This window comes from Schistocerca americana, chromosome 1 (genome assembly GCF_021461395.2).
Source record: "Schistocerca americana isolate TAMUIC-IGC-003095 chromosome 1, iqSchAmer2.1, whole genome shotgun sequence".
Taxonomy (NCBI): Eukaryota; Metazoa; Arthropoda; class Insecta; order Orthoptera; family Acrididae; genus Schistocerca; species Schistocerca americana.
This window is the reverse complement of record NC_060119.1, coordinates 117946236-117970230: the sequence shown is the minus strand read 5'-3', so window position 1 is coordinate 117970230 and position 23995 is coordinate 117946236. Positions and strand designations below refer to the sequence as shown.

The 23995-nt window shown below is 44.6% G+C and overlaps 1 protein-coding gene across 1 annotated transcript; it reads right to left on the bottom strand.

The window, feature by feature from the left end:
- Positions 1–86: 86 nt before the first annotated feature.
- On the bottom strand, positions 87–23972 carry LOC124604606 (helix-loop-helix protein delilah-like; the record flags this gene model as incomplete). The annotated part of the gene is made up of 2 exons (XM_047136496.1): positions 87–405; positions 23524–23972. A coding segment is annotated over one exon (426 nt), but the record flags the coding sequence as incomplete, so codon positions are not given.
- Between the last annotated feature and the right edge of the window lie 23 nt (positions 23973–23995).

The following is a 23995-nucleotide window of genomic DNA, read 5'->3' as shown; positions in this document are numbered from 1 at the left end:
ATGACAACAGCATAGGGTTAAGAGTAACATTGCTCTGTAACTGTGTTGAGACGTTTCGTAGCTCATGAAATTACTTTTGTATTCAAATTTATTTGGTTGAGTCGTTTCTACAAGCACTGAGGTGCTCACACAAAATCGGGGAGGGAAGTTCATATATTGTCTCAGAGATAAGGTTTTATCTCTGGGTCTGCCGAGAGCAGTCGTAATATGTCTTAAATTTTTCAGGTCGAACACTTGAAACCCAGGCAGTGGTACCACATACACATTTGCAATCTGTCTTGTATGCTGGATGTTTAGCGACAGCACCAACCATCACCCAGTGGAAGCGTCTGTGGAGACGTGTGGAATCAGGTGCCATTCGGCCGAGCTGTCGAAGAACCGCTCATGATTCTTGCAGGCGACATCCTGGAAAGATAGCATACATCAGTTACTGAGTTTGGTAACAAGGCTATTAATCATGCTAAGAAGGTTAGATAACAAACTCTACTGGAAATATTTTGAATGACTCGTAGAGATCATATAAAAATTTAACTGAAAAAGTTTGCTACAACTAGATACCAAGAAAATATCGTATAACCTCTGTGTGCACCTCAAGACAGGTAGTTCGTCAATTTACTTAGAAACCATCGTTGAGTGCAAAGAGCAGGTGTTTCCGAGAAGGTGTTTAAGATAATAATTACCTTTTGCTGCACTTAATATTATATTGTAGTACATAATTCGCCGGTCCCTTAACCTCTTTAATAATATACTACCATACAGGGATAGTCTCCCCCCCGCCATGAACGATGGACCTTGCCGTTGGTGGGGAGGCTTGCGTGCCTCAGCGATACAGATAGCCGTACCGTAGGTACAACCACAACGGAGGGGTATCTGTTGAGAGGCCAGACAAACGTGTGGTTCCTGAAGAGGGGCAGCAGCCTTTTCAGTAGTTGCAAGGGCAACAGTCTGCATGATTGACTGATCTGGCCTTGTAACAATAATCAAAACGGCCTTGCTGTGCTAGTACTGCGAACGGCTGAAAGAAAGGGGAAACTACGACCGTAATTTTTCCCGAGGGCATGCAGCTTTACTGTATGATTAAGTGATGGTGGCGTCCTCTTGGGTAAAATATTCCGGAGGTAAAATAGTCCCCCATTTGGATCTCCGGGCGGGGACTACTCAAGAGGATGTCATTATCAGGAGAAAGAAAACTGGCGTTCTAGGGATCGGAGCGTGGAATGTCAGATCCCTTAATCGGGCAGGTAGGTTAGAAAATTTAAAAAGGGAAATGGATAGGTTAAAGTTAGATATAGTGGGAATTAGTGAAGTTCGGTGGCAGGAGGAACAAGACTTCTGGTCAGGTGACTACAGGGTTTGTTGTTGTTGTTGTTGTGGTCTTCAGTCCTGAGACTGGTTTGATGCAGCTCTCCATGCTACTCTATCCTGTGCAAGCTTTTTCATCTCCCAGTACCTACTGCAACCTACATCCTTCTGAATCTGCTTAGTGTATTTATCTCTTGGTCTCCCCCTACGATTTTTACCCTCCACGCTGCCCTCCAATACTAAATTGGTGATCCCTTGATGCCTCAGAACATGTCCTACCAACCGATCCCTTCTTCTGGTCAAGTTGTGCCACAAACTTCTCTTCTCCCCAATCCTATTCAATACTTCCTCATTAGTTATGTGATCTACCCATCTAATCTTCAGCATTCTTCTGTAGCACCACATTTCGAAAGCTTCTATTCTCTTCTTGTCCAAACTATTTATCGTCCATGTTTCACTTCCATACATGGCTACACTCCATACGAATACTTTCAGAAATGACTTCCTGACACTTAAATCAATACTGGATGTTAACAAATTTCTCTTCTTCAGAAACGCTTTCCTTGCCATTGCCAGTCTACATTTTATATCCTCTCTACTTCTACCATCATCAGTTATTTTGCTCCCCAAATAGCAAAACTCCTTTACTACTTTAAGTGCCTCATTTCCTAATCTAATTCCCTCAGCATCACCCGACTTAATTAGACTACATTCCATTATCCTCGTTTTGCTTTTGTTGATGTTCATCTTATATCCTCCTTTCAAGACACTGTCCATTCCATTCAACTGCTCTTCCAAGTCCTTTGCTGTCTCTGACAGAATTACAATGTCATCGGCGAACCTCAAAGTTTTTATTTCTTCTCCATGAATTTTAATACCTACTCCGAATTTTTCTTTTGTTTCCTTTACTGCTTGCTCAATATACAGATTGAACAACATCGGGGACAGGCTACAACCCTGTCTTACTCCCTTCCCAACCACTGCTTCCCTTTCATGTCCCTCGACTCTTATAACTGCCATCTGGTTTCTGTACAAATTGTAAATAGCCTTTCGCTCCCTGTATTTTACCCCTGCCACCTTTAGAATTTGAAAGAGAGTATTCCAGTCAACATTGTCAAAAGCTTTCTCTAAGTCTACAAATGCTAGAAACGTAGGTTTGCCTTTCCTTAATCTTTCTTCTAAGATAAGGCGTAAGGTCAGTATTGCCTCACGTACAGGGTTATAAACACAAAATCAAATAGGGGTAATGCAGGAGTAGGTTTAATAATGAATAGGAAAGTAGGAATGCGGGTAAGCTACTACAAACAGCATAGTGTACGCATTATTGTGGCCAAGACAGACACGAAGCTCACGCCTACTACAGTAGTACAGGTTTTTATGCCAACTAGTTCTGCAGATGACGAAGACATTGAAGACATATGATAAAATCAAAGAAATTATTCAGATAGTGAAGGGAGACGAAAATTTAATAGTCATGGGTGACTGGAATTCGAGTGTAGGAAAAGGGAGAGAAGGAAACGTAGTAGGTGAATATGGATTGGGGCTAAGAAATGAAATAACAAGCCGTCTGGTAGAATTTTGCACAGAGCACAACTTAATCATAGCTAACACTTGGTTTAAGAATCATGAAAGAAGGTTGTATACATGGAAGAACCCTGGAGATACTAAAAGGTATCAGATAGATTATATAATGGTAAGACAGAGATTTAGGAACCAGGTTTTAAATTGTAAGACATTTCCAGGGGTAGATGTGAACTCTGACCACAATCTATTGGTTATGACCTGCGGATTAAAACTAAAGAATCTGCAAAAAGGTGGGAATTTAAGGAGATGGGACCTGGATAAACTGAAAGAACCAGAGGTTGTACATAGTTTCAGGGAGAGCATAAGGGAACAATTGACAGGAATGGGGGAAAGAAATACAGTAGAAGAAGAATGGGTAGCTTTGAGGGATGCAGTAGTGAAGGCAGCAGAGGATCAAGTAGGTAAAAAGACGAGGGATAATATAAATCCTTGGGTAACAGAAGAAATATTGAATTTAATTGATAAAAGGAGAAAATATAAAAATGCAGTAAATGAAGCAGGCAAAAAAGAATACAAATGTCTCTAAAATGGGATCGACAGGAAGTGCAAAATGGCTAAGCAGGGATGGCTAGAGGACAAATGTAAGGATGTAGAGGCTTATCTCACTAGGGGTAAGATAGATAATGCCTACAGGAAAATTATAGAGACCTTTGGAGATAAGAGAACCACTTGTTTGAACATCAAGAGCTCAGATGGCAACCCAGTTCTAAGCAAAGAAGGGAAAGCGGAAAGGTGGAAGGTGTATATAGAGGGTCTATACAGGGTAGATGTACTTGAGGACAATATTATGGAAATGGAAGAGGATGTAGATGAAGATGAAATGGGAGATACGATACTGCGTGAAGTATTTGACAGAGCACTGAAAGACCTGAGTCGAAAGAAGGCCCCCAGAGTAGACAACATTCCATTGGAACTACTGACGGCCTTGGGAGAGCAAGTCCTGACAAAACTCTACCATCTAGTGAGCAAGATGTATGAGACAGGCGAAATACCCTCAGACTTCAAGAAGAATATAATAATTCCAATCCCAAAGAAAGCAGGTGTTGACAGATGTGAAAATTACCGAACAATCAGTTTAATAAGCCACAGCTGCAAAATACTAACACGAATTCTTTACAGACGAATGGAAAAACTAGTAGAAGCCGACCTCGGGGAAGATCAGTTTGGATTCCGTAGAAATACTGGAACGCATGAGGCAATAATGACCTTACGACTTATCTTAGAAGAAAGGTTAAGGAAATGCAAACCTACGTTTCTAGCATTTGTAGACTTAGAGAAAGTTTTTGACAGTGTTGACTGGAATACTCTCTTTCAAATTCTAAATGTGGCAGGGGTAAAATACAGGGAGCGAAAGGCTATTTACGATTTGTACAGAAACCAGATGGCAGTTATAAGAGTCGAGGGACATGAAAGGGAAGCAGTGGTTAGGAAGGGAGTAAGACAGGGTTGTAGCCTCTCCCCGATGTTATTCAATCTGTATATTGAGCAAGCAGTAAAGGAAACAAAAGAAAAATTCGGAGTAGGTATTAAAATCCATGGAGAAGAAATAAAAACTTTGAGGTTCGCCGATGACATTGTAATTCTGTCAGAGACAGCAAAGGACTTGGAAGAGCAGTTGAATGGAATGGACAGTGTCTTGAAAGGAGGATATAAGATGAACATCAACAAAAGCAAAACGAGGATAATGGATTGTAGTCGAATTAAGTCGGGTGATGCTGAGGGAATTAGATTAGGAAATGAGACACTTAAAGTAGCAAAGGAGTTTTGCTATTTGGGGAGCAAAATAACTGATGATGGTCGAAGTAGAGAGGATATAAAATGTAGACTGGCAATGGCAAGGAAGGCGTTTCTGAAGAAGAGAAATTTGTTAATATCGAGTATAGATTTAAGTGTCAGGAAGTCATTTCTGAAAGTATTTGTATGGAGTGTAGCCATGTATGGAAGTGAAACATGGACGATAAATAGTTTGGACAAGAAGAGAATAGAAGCTTTCGAAATGTGGTGCTACAGAAGAATGCTGAAGATTAGATGGGTAGATCACATAACTAATGAGGAAGTATTGAATAGGATTGGGGAGAAGAGAAGTTTGTGGCACAACTTGACCAGAAGAAGGGATCGGTTGGTAGGACATGTTCTGAGGCATCAAGGGATCACCAATTTAGTATTGGAGGGCAGCGTGGAGGGTAAAAATCGTAGAGGGAGGCTCAAATGGCTCTGAGCCCTATGGGACTTAACATCAATGGTCATCAATCCCCTAGAACTTAGAACTACTTAAACCTAACTAACCTAAGGACATCACACAACAACCAGCCATCACGAGGCAGAGAAAATCCCTGACCCCGCCGGGAATCCAACCCGGGAACCCGGGCGTGGGAAGCGAGAACGCTACCGCACGACCACGAGATGCGGGCGTAGAGGGAGACCAAGATATGAATACACTAAGCAGATTCAGAAGGATGTAGGTTGCAGTAGGTACTGGGAGATGAAGAAGCTTGCACAGGATAGAGTAGCATGGAGAGCTGCATCAAACCAGTCTCAGAACTGAAGACCACAACAACAACAACAGGGATAGTCGCATGTTAATAACCTGTAGAGCGCAGTTCTATTGCCAGACATAAAAGGTATGATGAAAGGTTAAGAGCGAAGTGTGTAGTCTTTATTCATATATTTCAGCGTTGCGGTAACTGAGGTGGAAATACTCTGACAGAATACATTTGCCTAGGTAACACATTTTAATGACTAATATTGCAAGATTATAAATTAATGCAAATTTGAAATGCTGCTGCATTAATAATTCCCATGCAATTCCTGGTGCAAAGAAATATGGTACGGGCGCAATCGACGTTGATGTAGCATTCTCAACACCAACGTTTTTGAGATTCCCGATTCTGGCGCAATTTGTCTGCTACTAATGTGCGGACTAGCCGCGACAGCAGCTAAAGCACCTACTTGGGCATCATCATTTGCTGCAGATCGTGGTTGACGTTTCACATGTGGCTGAACACTTCCTGTTTGCTTAAATATCTATCTATCGGGCCAACCATAGGGCAATGTGGTTTCACCTTTCATGCTAGACGAGTTTGTGGTTTTTTAGTTTGATGCTTATTTCGTGAGATATTTGGCCTGGTCGCTATCAATAGACCACCCTGTATACAGAGCAACTGACGAACACTTTAAAATGTATATGGTGGCTTTAACAGCTATCTACGTGGTAATTTCTCAAGTTCATCTCTTTCAGTGCTGAAAAACCATGTCTCCTACACGGGGATGAGAATGTGATTGCAGTAGGAATGCAAGGTAACAGCAAGAAAGCATCTAAAGACTCGTGATCAAACCATATAAGCTGGAAGTGGCCTATATTAAAATTGCTTATTTTTTCCGGCCGCTGTGGCCGAGCGGTTCTAGGCACCTCAGTGCGGAACCGGGCTGCTGCTACGGTCGCAGGTTCAAATCCTGCCTCGGGCATCGATGTGTGTGATGTCCTTGGATTGGTTAAGTTTAAGTAGTTCTAAGTCTAGGGGACTGATGACGTCAGATGTTAAGTCCCATATTGCTTAGAGCAACCATTCATTTTCTTAGAATTTCAAACATCTATTCACCACTTCCTCGGAAATCCACCCTGCTGACAGCGACTGTGTCACAGATTCTTCCCACCTCTGTAGGAATGCGAAGGAAGATCCTTGATAATGGTCATATGCTGGAAGAAACTATGAGAAGCCATACCAGAAAATATAAAACTCTTAGACCTTTCAGAGGTAGCAGTATAGGGGTGGATGAAGGCCAGAAATAGCATGTCTCGTGTAAGTGTATGGAAAGTCGAATGTGAAAAGAATGCTAGAAAAAGTGAAAACACTGTCTTCCGTATTAACAGTTGAGCTGTTAAACTCCACCACGTGTAAAATTTGTTAGCATGAAAGCATCTAAAGACACGTAATCAAACTATACAGGTTGGAAATGGCTGACGATAAAATTACTATTCTGATGGAGCAGCTGTCAGGAATACTGCATTATCTACCAGCTCGTACAATTGTTTTTCCTATAGCTTACGCTTGTCTTAGAAATTCAAACACCTAATCACCACCTCATCGGAAATATACTGTCGTGGCAGTGACTGTGTCGCGGAATCTTCCCGCTTCTGTAGGAATGTGATAGGAGGATCCCTCCGTTACAAAGAATCTAGTTTATAAGCTCCGATTTAAAACTATGGAAATGGATTGCTCGAGTTTGATCCTGTCTGAATGCTAACGATGCGGAAGAACATTTCAAAAATCGTTATGGAGTGTATATATTGCGCAGGACCGTAGTTTTGTTGGAAAATTTGTTACTTCTGAAAGGGAGTAGCCTACATAACTTCACTGTACTTAAATAGCCCAGACAGTCGTTTGAGACCTATGTTACACGCGATTGATTACTGGGTATTTTTTTCTTCGTAGGCGAATTTCATTTTGTAACTAGAGTGGAGTCTATTTTCAATTAAACATTTGTTAATAGCGGGAGGAACTGTACTTAAATATCCGTGACAGACGTTTGGAAGTTAAGTTACACGCATCCCATTCCTCTTGGTCACTGGGTACTTCTTTTGCTTCCTAAGTAAATTACATTTCGTATGGACGTGTATAGCATGGAAGATCGTAGTGTTAATGGAACATTTGTTAATGGTGGAAGGGAGTACAACACACAGCGTAACTTTACATAAATAGCCCTGTCAGACGTTTGGTAACGTTACGAACATCTGATTCCATTCCTTGGCTTGATGGGCTGTATTTTCATCGTAAGCAGATTATATTTCGAAATCAGGATGGCGCCTGCATGGACATATATGGCATGGAAGATTCTAGTTTTAATGGAACATCTGTTAATGATTGGAGGGACTGACTGACGTTTGGAGAAAATCAGACAGTATTTCACTAATAACAATTTTGTATGCTTTGAATTCCACATTTATTGCATGCAACACATGTCGGAGTAGGTACACCATCTTGCAATGAACTTTCGTTGATCTTGTGTGACCGAAATCATGACCAGCACATCTCCATTTCAATGTTCCCACTATCTTAAGCAAAACAATAACACAGATCTACTCTCGCTCCACTGAAGCACATGCCACTTCCTGCAGACCATGTGTGTTCACAGCACTTGGTTGCTTTATAAATACGTCCTGTGACGATCCCTGAGCTGTTAATTGGAGCTGGGAATTGATGCAATGATACTGCTGCTGTCGAGGACAGGAATGCTGAGACAGAATGTGTCGCACAGCTGTCTGCTGCCCCTCGTTGTACATGTCAGTTTGCTGCGCAGCTTCCCCCACTGTACTTGAATGTACCATACTATACATTCTCAATTTGCACTATCTCTCGTACCATACTATACATTCTCAATTTGCACTATAACTTTGACGACACTGTCAGCTGCTATCCCAACATTAACATACTTAACCGCATCAAATTATCAGAGGACTGATGACTCAAACGGATTATAATAGAAAGGTTCCAGCTCTCTCTGTGAGACGTATTTAGTGATGAACCGCATCAAATTATCAGAGGACTGATGACTCAAACAGATTATAATAGAAAGGTTCTAGCTCTCTCTGTGAGACGTATTTAGTGATGCACCTGTTGATGAATTTTATGCTTCGATTTGAAGTTTCTTTCCCGAGATAATGATGCAGCAAACGTAAAATCCGTGTTGGTCGTATATTGAAGAGTTGCACCTGCAGCCCACTGCTGGAGTATTCTAGTTGTGACATTCTCTTTAAATCGATCGAATATCCGCTTATTTATTGTCAGGTATTTGTCATATTAAGTCTGTCCTTTAAGATATCGGTGTCCAACAATATTATTCCTTCTCGGGGCTTTGTTGCTGCCTTCTGTGTCAACAGCAGGGGCCAAACGTCTCTCGTTCGGAGTTACAAAAGAGAGGACAGAGAGGGGTTGGAGAACTGACGGTACATACTGAGCCGCCATGTTCGCTGCTCCCTAGTATAGTCGTCTGTGTACTAAAAAGAACCAGAAACGAGTGCTCTTCTGCTTGTTAGCACTATGTCGATGTACATCAGAAATAATTTCTTGACGTTATAAATTCTTATTGAATTAAGAAGGCTGACCCACATACTAAAGTCATAACACATAGACTGTAATGCTACGTTTTCTTTTGCCTCTGAAGCAATGATGTCTGTCATGAATAAATGTGTTATTAGCTAGTGGAGAAAGGAAGAGGTACGACCATAATTTTTGCTCTGTTGTACAAGGTGGAACCACTAGCGACCATGAGATACCATTGGTCGAAAATTTGAACTGCACCCAAAGCACCAAACAGTACTTATGCTTTTCAGCCCTCGTGTTTTGCGTTGTGTGGGTCATGATCACAGAGGGATTCGACATTGACACATATGTGAATAAAACGGCAGAGCGTTCTTTTTGAACCATGCAGTTCACCATCACCACCAGTGGCACTCGCACACCATTGTTGAGCGCCTTAAACATGTATCTGTACACACAGAACCGGTGATGAGAGTCTTAGGCACCTGCAGGCAAGCAGAGCTGCTGTTCCTGCGCCTGCTAATAGGCCATCCAGAATCGGAGTGGTGTCAAAGGAGTTGCCTGTCTGCTAGCACCTAAGACTTCATTACAGGTCGTCTCTGTTCAGCTACACTTTTAAAAGTGCTGAACAAAGCCGGAAGGGTGGCACAGAGGGTATTGCCAAACTGGGTGATCTTAGAAGAATACTTGTCATTTTTTTTCGCACATTTGTCAGCGTCGCACACCACCATGATCACGCCACAGCAGGGCGCGATACAGGGTGACTTAAAATACATAACCAGTCTTTGCTGCCTCTGATCCCGTTCTAATTGCGTCGAATGGTTTTGAATTGTCTCTAGTGGTTCCACTCCATACACTATAAGAAAATCTGTAGTCGTACTGCACTTCAATGGGGTGTGACCATGTTCACTGGCGTTGCTGGCCCACGATGTCCTCCGAGAAGTGTTGAATCGTCCAGGGGGGTCAGCTGTGTCAAAGGTTGTCAATAACGTCGTCCTGTTGCTGCTCACACTGCGAACTGTCGTTGTGTGGTAATCTATGCCTCTACGAAAGGAGTGGTTTCACTGTCAGCCCCAAGGCATCTTAGTGTCCAGTCTGAGCCGAGGTGTGTGAAAAGTTTTCCTCGGTCACTCATAAGAAAACACTGTGGTTTTAACGCTGGGCATGGCTGTCCTGACCTCCATCGCAGTGGCGTGAAACGAAGGGGTGGAATATAGCCAAGAGGGAGTGATACGTCGACAGTGGTGTCGGCAGTATTGTGATAATATTTGATGCCAGAGTGGGAACCTTAGACCTCACAGAAGCTAAGCTCTGACCTTTTCTATGCATGTGTCGACACCTTCCTGTTTGAAACGTTTGCGAACCCGAGGATGGTGTCGCAGGACGCCACTCTTTTGCTGTATTACAGGAGAAGGTTGTATGCATCTTTGAGCCAAATTTCAAATGTATACGTCTCAATGGGAAATAATTAAGGCGTTTCGAAAAAGTGATCCTTTAATTGTTTTGCGCAGCAAAACTTCGTGGTTCGTGGTTTTTCGCCTTATCCACTGCAAAGCTACACAGTTTTCAAGCAACCCATTTTCCATACCCCATTCATAGAAAGAAAATTCCTAGTGAAAATTGCAACTTGAAGCATAGCAGACTGATGTCGACTTTTTCTGGTGCAGTCCGATAATCCTTAAGAAGACTGCTTATTACTTGCAGAGTTGCTTAGCTTAAAGGGGACCGTACGAAAGTCCCCTGACCGATTTGGTACACTTGACAGGATGTGCAGGACATTACTAGAACATACATAAACAGGAAGACGCAACTTTTAACCGTTTTCTAGAAAATCGAGTTTGAAAATTTTAGGCGCTCTTGTATGCTTGGTATTGTTGCTAGTAATCTAGGATCCCGCAGCCGAGCGAGTAAGCTTTTTAGTTTCATAAGCATAAGGTCTGTGGATCGAATCTCACTGACAGTACTTTCCTTTCATTCCCACTCATTTCTAACGAGAGATGAGCGTGGAATTCCGTGAAAATGACTGAAAACCGTTTACAGATGTAAGCCAAATTTGTTTTGCAGTTGACACATTACAAAAAATAATGAATGTGAAAAATTCTTCGCTCATTATGAGTGCTGTATACCGCAGTAATTACTGTTTTGCGTGTTTCGATTACCAGTATCATCATGATTGCAACACTGCTCCACAGGTTACACATTGCACGTGTCACAAATGTGGATAATAATATAAATAAAAAGACTGCACTGATTTGATTTAAAGTTCTTGTGTATCCTTTTTCTATTTCGAATCTCCTTACGAAATTTTTCCCTTTGTGCAGGATAAAAATTATGAAAATAATAAATGAATCTTTAATCGCGATTACTTGCACAATCATAATAAAACTTTTGTTAGGATTACGTGGGTTAGAATTACGTGGGGACGAAAGAAAAAAAACAAGTGGCAGGAGGAGATTCAAACCATGGACCTCTGGCTTCCGAAACTAAGGGCTTTTTTTTAAAAAAAAATAATAATCACCTGAGTGCACCACCATGATACAACGAATTTTCATTTGTTTTAAGTATTTAGGTGGTGCCGTAAGTCCGGAATATATATAAGAGAATCGTATAGGAATATCCCACATAGTGGATTGTAATAGAAGAGGCATAAAACTAGATGCATCCGCTGGGAATCGAACCTGGACCGACAGCGTGACATATGAGCATTTGACCCCTATTTTTCTTTTTTCTTTCTTGTAGCAGAAGGAAAGAACGGACACAGACATTTTGAAGTTGGGTGGAGTCAAGGTGGGCAGGGGTCGATTCCTGAGGCCAGTCAGTGGGCTGATCCCTCGCGTGACACTGACCGTTTTTAATTTTTTAATTTTTTTTTGTTTATTTTTTCTTTGAAACCTTACACGTGCTAGCCACAAAAAAAAAAGAAAAAAAAAACGAAACGAAGTTGACGTTAATCCTACATGGCTTCCGCCACTGAAAAGCAAAAAAAAATCATTTCCAATCGTTGCATGCAACAGTTTTTGTTTAGTTTTTATTAATTAAAAAAGCAAGACAAATAGGGCCACAAAAATTAACTGTGTAAAAATACACCTGAAAAGCGACCGTGACGAAACCACCACAAAGACCGATTCATTCATCACTTTTATTTAGTTTTTACCAAAAGCAGGGCAACAGCAATGAAACGTCCGAACAGAAAAGAGATTCCATACATCATACAGTTGCTCAATGATGAAATGCAACGTGCAGCATATTCGCAGAAATCGCATGATAGCGTGGCATCCATTGCCATGTCCAGTGACCCGTAACAATATACTGGTAAAAGGAAGAAGGGTCCGAGTCATACCACCTCTCCAACGCGTAATGAACATAATGTCTGACAAGTCACATAATTTTACTGTTCTACGGGCTGGGAAAGAACGTTGAATCGGTACACAGGACAATCTCACCCGAGATTGACTTTTCCGTATTCCTGGCTAGAAAGGTCAATTGACGGCGAAGCCAACTCTAACATCTGTGTCCGCAGGCGAACAACCGATGACGTAATACATTCGGCCAATGCGAAAAAGTCGATCGGTAATTAGGACGAGATTATGAACGACTTGGTACCATGAGGACGCCACTTCCATCGAAAAAATAGAGAGGCTGACGTTGGACCAAACAACTTTCGGATCTGTCTCTGGCGACAGGGACTTCAAGGAGGTAACGCGATTTGGAAACAAAGTGGAGCTGTAAGTGATTGGGGACGTGGAGACACGTTAAAATAGTGCCTCGAAGAAATAAACCAGAACCCCTGGTCCGAACATCAGGTAGGCCAAAATCCCATAGCGCATCCGTAAAATAGAGTATCGCCAGATAATCTTGACCGATAATCGTTGTAACTTTCGGGATATTGTCGCAGGAAGGGGAAAATCTGTGCAACAAAACGGGACTTACTCAACACATGTTTGCAAGGTCCGAACCGTATGAAGTAACGAGAGGGAGCAACCCTTGTGTTCAAAGATCGCTCCTTGATCCTGTCCGTGGTGAACTTCCAATTTGACGCAGCCAGCTGAATCGAACAACGATCAATAATAACACCCAACGATAAATGACGTGCGACCGCCACAGCCCGTGAAATCTTAACCACGTCAAATCCCCGAAAATTGAGTAATCGAGATTTCAGATCGTTAACCTGCGCTCCCTTAAGATGACAAAACGCTCCCAAAAACGTCTTTGAGCATCGATATGTAGTCATCATGAGTACGATGAAGTATCAAAACGTCACTGGTATACCCGGGAACGATAAACCTTTCTCCCAATAAGGACCTCAATAAGGATTCCATAAATAGCACGAATAACGACATAGATAGGGGACTTCCCTATAGGAAGGGGGGGGGAGGGGAGGGAATAAGACGAACATCCACATCAGTAGACGCCTGAGTACCAGAAATTAGGTAGGTGAACATCTGTTGTGCAGCACCATTAAAACCAACAGCAGACAACACCCGCAACAGAAAATCGTGTCTAACTCGGTCAAAAGCATGACTAAAAGTAATAAAAAGTGAAGATCACTACACAGGAATAGTGGAAGCAATCGATATGAGATCACGACATGCAGCAACGGGAGTACAACACTACAAATTGAGTATTAGGGGCCGCACAAAATATATAAGCACGAATGAAATTTTCGATCTTGATTTTCTGGAAAACGTTTGAGAGTTACGTCTTTCTCGTCACTTATCGTCAAGTGCTAGTCATGCCCTACACATCCTGTCAATATGAATCAAATCGGTGATGGGAAGTTCGCATAGTGCCCTTGATAGGCAAGAGTGGCAAAGAAATGGACCAATTAGCGATGCCACGAAAGACATGAACGACAGCGAATAAATCACCATTCACTGTCCATTAAGATACAATGGTCTTCATAAATTATGAATTATTATAGAAAAAAATCAAGGACGTGATAAAAAAAACAGTTGCAAATGTTTAGTGCTCCATAGAGCCACCCAGTCTTTGCCAGTGACGCTATAATCTTCTGGATTCATATGCACACAGTCTGCAGCTGGTGCTATGAAAGTAGAGCAGACAACTGGAACAGGCAGAATGTTCGAATGACTCCTATAAGGACGATCTGTAGCAATGGATATTTGGCGCGTCGAACTCCGAGGTGTTCCATTGATTAAAAGTTAAAAGATCTTTGACGAGTTATTAATATAGGATTAAGACCACGAAGACAAAGTTTGAGGGTCAGCAGTTTCTTCTAGAACATATCGTTTTTATATGAAATGAGGTAGCTGAGACCATTAAAGACGACTGGTAAACTTGATACGTAAGTAATCGTATAATAAAATACAATCTGACCAAGACTGTTTTGGTCTTGGGAAGCAACAAACCGTAGGCAACTTGTAGTCTCTTCTTTTCGTTTTTGTTACTGTTGGTTTCATTCAGGATTCCAGTATGGACTACAAATTAAGCTCACTGCCAGTATTATATGATACTGAAAAGGGAGGAGCGACAGAGGAGACTCTTATTGAATAAACGAAAAGAAGGAAGATCAGGGTTTGCTGTCCCGCCGATGACGAGGTCATTAGAGACCGAGCAGAAACTCCAATTGATCAAAGACTGACAAGAAAGTAGGCCGTGTCCTTATCAAAGTACCATTAGGGAAATTATGGAAACCCTAAACCTGGATGGCTAGACAGAAATCTGAAACCCCATACTCCGGAATATGAGTACAGTGTCTCGCTCTGCGGCACTTTGCTCGTCTGTAGCAGCAGGTTTCGATTTTTTAACGGAACACATCCGAACTGTAGGACTTTCGCACACATCGATGTCCTTGAGGGAGGAGTGTTCGCCTCAACAATTTGGCTGAGGTCTGCTGTGAGACGGTGCAGATGTAGACTTACGTGATAGACAGAAGTATGAGGGCTGTGGTCATAGGTCTTATGACCGTTGGAGAGTGCTGAAAGACAATAATCTATATGCGTGTAGGTACAAGACACTAGCGCTAGCACCGTCTGGTTTCGCACCTCGTGTGGAATCTGTGTAGTGAGTTGTTCATCATAATGCTACTGAAGCTGTCTTTCTTTCTCTCTCAACACACACACTCACTCACACACACACACACACACACACACACAGACACACACAGCATCTGAGGCATAATATGTTACACGTTCCACTGTAATTCAAGAGAATGTGAAGATCAAACAGTCTGAAAGCACAGTACTGCGGCAATCGCATGTGGCATACATCCAGCAGAAACCTTCAGACTGTGGTAAAACCTATGTTCACCATCACAGTAGCGACTCCTTTAAGATTAAAAGCAGACATGTGTGGTGTTAGGAAAGTAGGACAGAAATGGTGGGATGTTGAAGTTATGGATCTCGGATGGCTCCACTGGCATTCCCGACGGCAGACGGAGTTGGGATTAGGTCCACTTGAGGTAAGCAGTTTTAACATAGGATGAAAACTGATCTGAATGTTTCGCGCCAACAGCTTAACGCTGTGTATAATGAAGTCTCGATAATTCATATGCTGTGAGTTATGCAGCCTCAAGATATGTACACAGTTTGTCAGTTTAGTACAGTGGTGTGCAAGACTTAAAGATGAGAGTAGCTTTGGTATCATTTCCAAGTAACATACCTCCATGAAACTCTGAGCATACATAGAAGGAACTGCTACACCATAATACAGAAGGTAACTACATGAAATCGCAATCAGTTGAACAGAAATCACCTTTTATTCGAAGACAATAATTATACTGAATCACCATGATTACAATGGTCCCCTGGACATTATTATAAAAGGAGGGGCATGCTTATTAACAGGCTATGTAATCACCACAAACGGGAATGTTTGCTCTGCAACGTGCTCCCGTCCTGCCGACTAGTTTGGTACGTAGTTGCTGTGCGATTTCGCCATGAGCGCTGTTGACAACCGATCGGCGTTCGTTGATGATTGTGAACGTGCTGCAGTATATGTTCCCAACGCATGCACTACGTACTCGATGGGGAACGAGCAGGCCAGTGCATTCGCTGAATGTCCGCTCGTTGTTAGATCTCCTCCACCTGACTTGTTCGATGCGGTCGTGCATTGTCATCTACAAAACTGAAAGGACCGAATGGACGCCTGAAAGGACACACATGAAGGAGTACAGTGTCACGATACCGTTGGCCGATGACAGTACCGTGCTGAACGGTTTGGAGCACACTGGTCCTGTGCAACATTATGGCTTCCCATACTATGACACCTGGACCTTCAAAACGATCATGTCCGGTTGCATTAAGCGCTTCCACCTCTCGGCAAATGAGGATGCAAAATGCACCCAAGAACACTGTCGAACATGATGTTTTTGGTGGTCCAGGCGTTAAAGTGTGGGGATGCATAATGTCACATGGGCGCATTGACCTCAAGAGCTTTGCACAGTGGACACTCAAGGATCAACGTTTTTGTGACACTGTACTTCTCCACATTTGTGCCTTTTCAGGGGTGCGTTCGGCTCTGACTTCAGTTTTGTGGCTGACATGCGCGACCACATAGAAGAGCGCTGGTGGATGAGCTCTTGGAATGAGAGGATATTCTTTAAATATGCTGGTCCGCACGTTCCCCCCCAACTTAAATCCGATAGTATGTGTGGGACTCGTCGGAAGGACCTACTGCTGCACGTCCACATGCCAAACGACCATCCATGAATTGTCAACCGCGCTAGTAGAGCGCCCCATCACAAGCACACCCTCCCAACCTTGTAGCCAGTGTGGGAGAACGTTGAGGGAATCCACTGCCATCCGTGGCGACCACCCACCCTATTGAGAATCTTTTACCGCCTTCTGCATTTCCCAGGGAAACAACGCGAATCGCGGTGACTTCGTGTCACTTGTCTGTTTCAATGCGTATTTCAGTTACCTTCTCTACTCCCCTGTAGCAGTTCTTTCTACGTGTGATCCAAGTTTCATCGACTTAAGTTTTGCGTACCGGTATATTTGACTTATTGTGTCAGACCTTTAACGTAAAATGAGCAGATTATGATAGGATTTTAAAATTATAAATTCGACAAATGATTGTCTGAAATATGAAGGTAATAACTCTTCTCTAAAGAATAGATACCATTGATGACCGTGCAGCTTCTCTAGAATAAACGATAATTTATTAAAACCTTCAGCGGCCGACGGGTGTTGTAGATATAAGCGGATCCGGGGTTCGGGTCCCGGTCGGGGCACACATTTTCAGCTGTCCCCATCGAGGTATATCAACAACATCTGTCGGCAGCTGAGGGTTTCAGTTAATTGTCATTTATTCTAGAGAAGCTGCACGGTCGTCAATGGTATATGTTCTTTCAAGAAGAGTTACTATCTTCATACATACAGGGTGTTACAAAAAAGTACGGCCAAACTTTCAGGAAACATTCCTCACACACAAAGAAAGAAAATATGTTATGTGGACATGTGGTCGGAAACGCTTACTTTCCATGTTAGAGCTCATTTTATTACTTCTCTTCAAATCACATTAATTATGGAATGGAAACACACAGCAACAGAACGTACCAGCGTGACTTCAAACACTTTGTTACAGGAAATGTTCAAAATGTCCTCCGTTAGCGAGGATACATGCATCCGCCCTCCGTCGCATGGAATCCCTGATGCGCTGATGCAGCCCTGGACAATGGCGTATTGTATCACAGCCGTCCACAATACGAGCACGAGGAGTCTCTGCATTTGGTACCGGGGCTGAGTAGACAAGAGCTTTCAAATGCCCCCATAAATGAAAGTCAAGAGGGTTGAGGTCAGGAGAGCGTGGAGGCCCTGGAATTAGTCCGCCTCTACCAATCCATCGGTCACCGTATCTGTTGTTGAGAAGCGTACGAACACTTCGACTGAAATGTGCAGGAGCTCCATCGTGCATGAACCACATATTGTGTCGTACTTGTAAAGGCACATGTTCTAGCAGCGCAGGTAGAGTATCCCGTATGAAATCACGATAACGTGCTCCATTGAGCGTAGGTGGAAGAACATGGGGCCCAATCAAGACATCACCAACAATGCCTGCCCAAACGTTCACAGAAAATCTGTGTTGATGACGTGATTGCACAATTGCGTACGGATTCTCGTCACCCCACACATGTTTGTTGTGAAAATTTACAATTTGATCACGTTGGAATGAAGCCTCATCCGTAAAGAGAACATTTGAACTGAAATGAGGATTGACTCATTGTTGGATGAACCATTCGCAGATGTGTACCCGTGGAGGCCAATCAGCTGCTGATAGTGCCTGCACAAGCTGTACATGGTACGGAAACAACTGGTTCTCCCGTAGCACTCTCCATACAGTGACGTGGTCAACGTTACCTTGTACAGCAGCAACTTCTCTGACGCTGACATTAGGGTTATCGTCAACTGCACGAAGAATTGCCTCGTCCATTGCAGGTGTCCTCGTCGTTCTAGGTCTTCCCCAGTCGCGAGTCATAGGCTGGAATGTTCCGTGCTCCCTAAGACGCCGATCAATTGCTTCGAACGTCTTCCTGTCGGGACACCTTCGTTCTGGAAATCTGTCTCGATATAAACAAACCGCGCCACGGCTATTGCCCCGTGCTAATCCATACATGAAATGGGCAGCTGTCAACTCCGCATTTGTAAACATTGCACTGACTGCAAAACCACGTTCGCGATGAACACTAACCTGTTGATGCTACGTACTGATGTGCTTGATGCTAGTACTGTAGAGCAATGAGTGGCATGTCAACACAAGCACCGAAGTCAAAATTACCTTCCTTCAATTGGGCCAACTGGTGGTGAATCGAGGAAGTACAGTACATACTGACGAAACTAAAATGAGCTCTAACATGGAAATTAAGCGTTTCCGGACACATGTCCACATAACATCTTTTCTTTATTTGTGTGTGAGAAATGTGTCCTGGAAGTTTGGCCGTACCTTTTTGTAACACCCTATATATATATATATATATATATATATATATATATATATATATATATATATATTGAATGGGAACGACTTGGTTGGTTGGTTGTTTTGGGGAAGGAGACCAGACAGCGTGGTCATCGGTCTCATCGGATTAGGGAAGGATGGCGAAGGAAGTCGGCCGTGCCCTTTCAGAGGAACCATCCCGGCATTTGTCTGGAGTGATTTAGGGAAATCACGGAAAACCTAAATCAGGATGGCCGGACGCGGGATTGAACCGTCGTCCTCCCGAATGCGAGTCCAGTGTCTAACCACTGCGCCACCTCGCTCGGTGGGAACGACTGTTTTCAGCTGCAGCGGGAAACTAAACGCAATCAGCGGCGACAAGCGAAATTGTTTACCGCAGTGGGACTCGAACCCGCGATCTCCGGTTTACTTCTTTTTAATTTTATTTTACCGAGACTCAATTTCGCGACCTTTGCTTCCGCGTAGGCATGCTCTACCACCGTTTTTTATTTTTTTTTAATTGAAAGGAACCTTCCCGGCACCCAAAGGTAGGGGTGGGGGCGCAGGGGTCCCAGCCAGAGCCCTGGGCACCATGTCCCCTTCTCACCGTTTCCAGGAACCAAGGAATGCGTGGGGAACATGCAGTAGAGGGAATATGAACGTAGTTTGTTTATTTATTTTGCTTTGTTTTCTATCTTTATTTACTTATTTTCGTCTGTAATACCACCGAGAATATCAGGAAACCGGTGTCACATGAGAAGGAGGGCGCAGCAAGATGTCAGACCTATTGATACTATCGACGTATAGTTTATCCGAGAAGAAGATTCCGGTTACCAGTGACTATTCGGTTCTAAGTGTGGAAGAAGCGAGAATCAACTCTTCATAGCAGGAAAACCGGGATCAACTGTTCATAACAGGAACACCCCAGTTCTGGGGTGCATTAAATAAGACACTGCAGAGGACACTGGAGAAAAGCTCTCTGTATTTTGGTTTGCGGACAACTGCACATTGGCGTTCATTAAGAAACTGCTAAAAGTCAAGAATACTTTTCTCGCCATCAGCAACATGTAGTGAGCTGCATGTCCACATATCCACCTCACAGAATTCGTCTTCGCTTGCGGGTAGTATCCCCCGTCCGGAAAGAGAAGCAGTTGAGTAGGTATCTGATGAGGAGTCGCACGGGTAATTACGGACAACTTCTGTCGCACCAAGAAACAGACACCTCTCAACGATATGCACACCAGTCGGTGTTCGTCTGTGTCCATAACATCGCAGTCGACACACAACGGGGTGTCTGCGAGGTTTATCCTGTGATGGCGTCACCGGCATACTTGCTTCCCATTGGCAGTAAGGTACCAAACTGGACGTCAGTGTCAAGATAAGGAGCGCACACCGCTCGCCAAACGGCACGCCAGCCGACGTGGGGAAGCTTTCCCTCAACCACAATCGGTGACGTGTGCTGCTAAAGCGAACCATAGGTCGCTCCGGCATTACCACAGCACGGACGTAGTTCAGTCCAAGGAAAAAGTGGCGGAGGTAAATCAGTAGTAGGCTGGTAAGACACATGGGACTAAGGTCATGTGAGAGCCAATGAAAAGGGCTACCAAACTGTCAGGCGCATGATACAGACCTAAATCGCCCCTGCACCGCGGGAGGGTGACGGTTTCGTACCTTATCTTGAACAGCAAGCCGCAGCAAACAAACGAACCCAATGCCGCTAGCATGCGGCGGGCCATTGCTGGCGGAATAGAAAGTGTCTGTGCTACGTGGAGGATACGTGACGCCAAATACACATTTACGTATTGTGTGCGTTGCAGAAGATCGAGTGCTCGTAAACGGTGGTCTAAGAGCCCAGCTCGTAGTTGGGAAAGTAGACGTCGGGAGCTGAGGGCAATTGTCCGCCGCAGATCACTTGCGAAACCGAGTCCTAAGCATCCGGGAGTATCAGCTACACGCAAAGGAGCAGCACTATCCGCAGAAAGTCGCGCACCTACAGCCATGGCACTCGATATGCGAACGTTAAGGCAGCTACCAGAGGCTTGTCCATGCCAATGACTCGCTGACCTCAGCACCGCTATGAAGAACGATGGTGATACAAGATCAGTGCAGCTGAATACATGGTCACCGAGAGATATCTCAAAGGGGCGTTGACGGAGGCCGCATAGCATCGGTTCCATGGTGAATGCGTACGACAGTGCAGAGAGCGGGCAGCCTTGACACACTGATCGGCGGATCGATATGGGAGGAGTAAGACGGCTATTGTAGAGTACACGAGACGTAGCTCCACGACGGAGACGTATTACGACGTCGACGGTAGAATTAGGGTAGCCCATATTGCGTTGCACCCCTTCCAGGAGGTCGTGATTGGTACTGTCGAACGCCTTGGCTGAAGTCAAGAGCTGCCAAAGGTCCAGGCATACGACGAGCGTCAGTAAGAGCGATTGTGTCCCGATAGCGGTACAGGGCAGTGCGGAAGTTATTGGTACCCCCCAAAGAAGTTTGATCGGGGAAAACCACGTACTGCGCTGTCCATTTAAGCCTCGCAGCCAACAGCCGGGTAAAGATCTTTGTATAGCTGTTGAGTAACGTCAAGGGCGGTAATCGCATATCCGCAAGGTACCCTGAGGCTTGTGTATGGGAATGAGAAAACCATCGAGGGAACGGTCTGGCATCGCAAGAAGTGACAAATTTCCATCCACACTGGCGGAGGTAGCGGACGAAATGTCCGATAAAACTCCAGAGGGAGGTTGTCAGGACCAGGCGACTTGTTCGTAGAACCCGCCTGGATAGCATCGTGGACAACGTTCTCCATGACGTTAGCAATCAGATCCTTCGCGGCATCTTACTAAGCAGGTGGGGTAACCACTGTGCCATCAGGGACACAGCGTTAGCGCAACTGCACGGACTATCTTGGTACGACTCATGTGCGATCCACACCGAGCGCCACCTGTCCGCAATACCTGTCCATTATACTCCTTCTGCTTAATGTCCCGCTGCAGCTGACAGCAGTCATCCACCTTGAATTTACACAATATATACAAGATATAGTGTTATGAAGTCGGAAAAATGCTTTTGAAATACCTTGTATTTTGAAGCGTAAAGGCGTGAGCCATTAGGTGTAAACGGAATAAAATTAACTGTGAAAGAATTTAAAAAAATAAATAAATACACTACTGGCCATTAAAATTGCTACACCACGAAGATCACGTGCTACAGACGCGAAATTTAACCGACAGGAAGAAGATGCTGTGATATGCAAATGATTGCTTTTTAGAGCATTCACACAAGGTTGGCGCCGGTGGCGACACCTACAACGTGCTGACATGAGGAAAGTTTTCAACCGATTTCTCATACACAAACAGCAGTTGACCGGCGTTGCCTGGTGAAACGTTGTTGTGATGCCTCGTGTAAGGAGGAGAAATACGTACCATCATGTTTCCGACTTTGATAAAGGTCGGATTTGTGCCTATCACGATTGCGGTTTATCGTATCGCGACCTTGCTGCTCGTGTTGGTCGAGATCCAATGACTGTTAGCACAATATCGAATCGGTGGGTTCAGGAGGGTAATACGGAACGGCGTGCTGTATCCCGACGGCCTCGTATCCCTAGCACTCGAGATGAGAGGCATCTTATCCTCATGGCTGTAACGGATCTTGCAGCCACGTCTCGATCCCTGAGTCAACAGATGGGGAGGTTGCAATACAGCAACCATCTGCACGAACAGTTCGACGACGTTTGCAGCAGTATGGACTATCAGCTCGGAGACCATGATTGCGGTTACCCTTGACGCTGCATCACAGACAGGAGCGCCTGCGATGGTGCACCCAACGACGAACCTGGGTGCACAAATGGCAAAACGTCATTTTTTCGGATGAATCCAGGTTCTGTTTACAGCATAGTGATGGTCGCATCCGTGATAGGCGACATCGCGGTGAACGCACATTGGAAGCGTGTATTCGTCATCGCCATACTGGCGTATCAACCGGCGTGATGGTATGGGGTGCTATCGGTTACACGTCTCGGTCACCTCTTGTTCGCACTGACGGCACTTTGAACAGCGGACGTTACATTTCAGATGTGTTAGGACCCGTGGCTCTACCCTTCACTCGATTCCTGCGAAAAACTACATTTCAGCAGGATAGTGCAGGACCGCATGTTGCAGGTCCTGTACGGGCCTTTCTGGATACAGAAAATGTTCGACTGCTGCCCTGGCCAGCACATTCTCCAGATTTCTCACCAATTGAGAACGTCTGGTCAATGGTGGTCGAGCAACTGGCTCCTCACAATACGGCAGTGACTACTCTTGATGAACTGTGCTACCGTGTTGAAGCAGCATGGGCTGTACACGCCATCCAAGCTCTATTTGACTCAATGCCTAGGCGTGTCAAGGCCGTTATTACGCCCAGAGGTGTTTGTTCTGGGTACTGATTTCTCAGGAGCTATGCAGCCAAATTGCGTGAAAATGTAATCACATGTCAGTTCTAGTATAATATATTTGTCGAATGTATACCCGTTTATCATCTGAATTTCTTCTTGGTGTAGCAATTTTAATTGCCAGTAGTGTAAAATTTAATTAATTTTCTAGTAGAACTGTATCAGTGGGACTGTTTTTCAAATGCTATTGCAGTATGTCCATACATCCAATGAAAATGGATCACGTTAGGAGTACAATTAAGGTGTAGGTTCAACCGTAGAACCAACCATAGTTTCGAGATCAATGGGTGTCACCGTGGTTCGAGGCACAGGTCATCGAGGCCGGGAGGCGGCGTCAGACACAGTGGCAGCGGCAGCGGCAGCGGGCTGTCGTCGTCCCGCAGCCCCGGCAGCGGGCCGGCAGTCAGCGTGAGCAGCGACGAGACGGGCGGCAGCGCCCTCTGCGGCCCGCAGTCCGGCTCCTCCGGCAGCTGCGCCGAGGACACGGCCTCGAGCGCGCGCGTCAGCTCGGCGATGTAGCGGATGGCGAGCCGCAGCGTCGCGATCTTGGTGACCTTGTCGCCGGCCTGCTCCTGCAGCTCCTGGGGGTGGCCGGGCGGCAGCGCGCGCCGCAGCGCCTCGAACGCGGCGTTGATCTCGCGCATGCGCTCGCGCTCCCTGGCGTTGGCCGTCCTGCGGCGGTACCTGCTGAGCGGCTGCGCCTGGCGCCGCGCCCTCCTGCCGCCCCCGCCACCCCTCC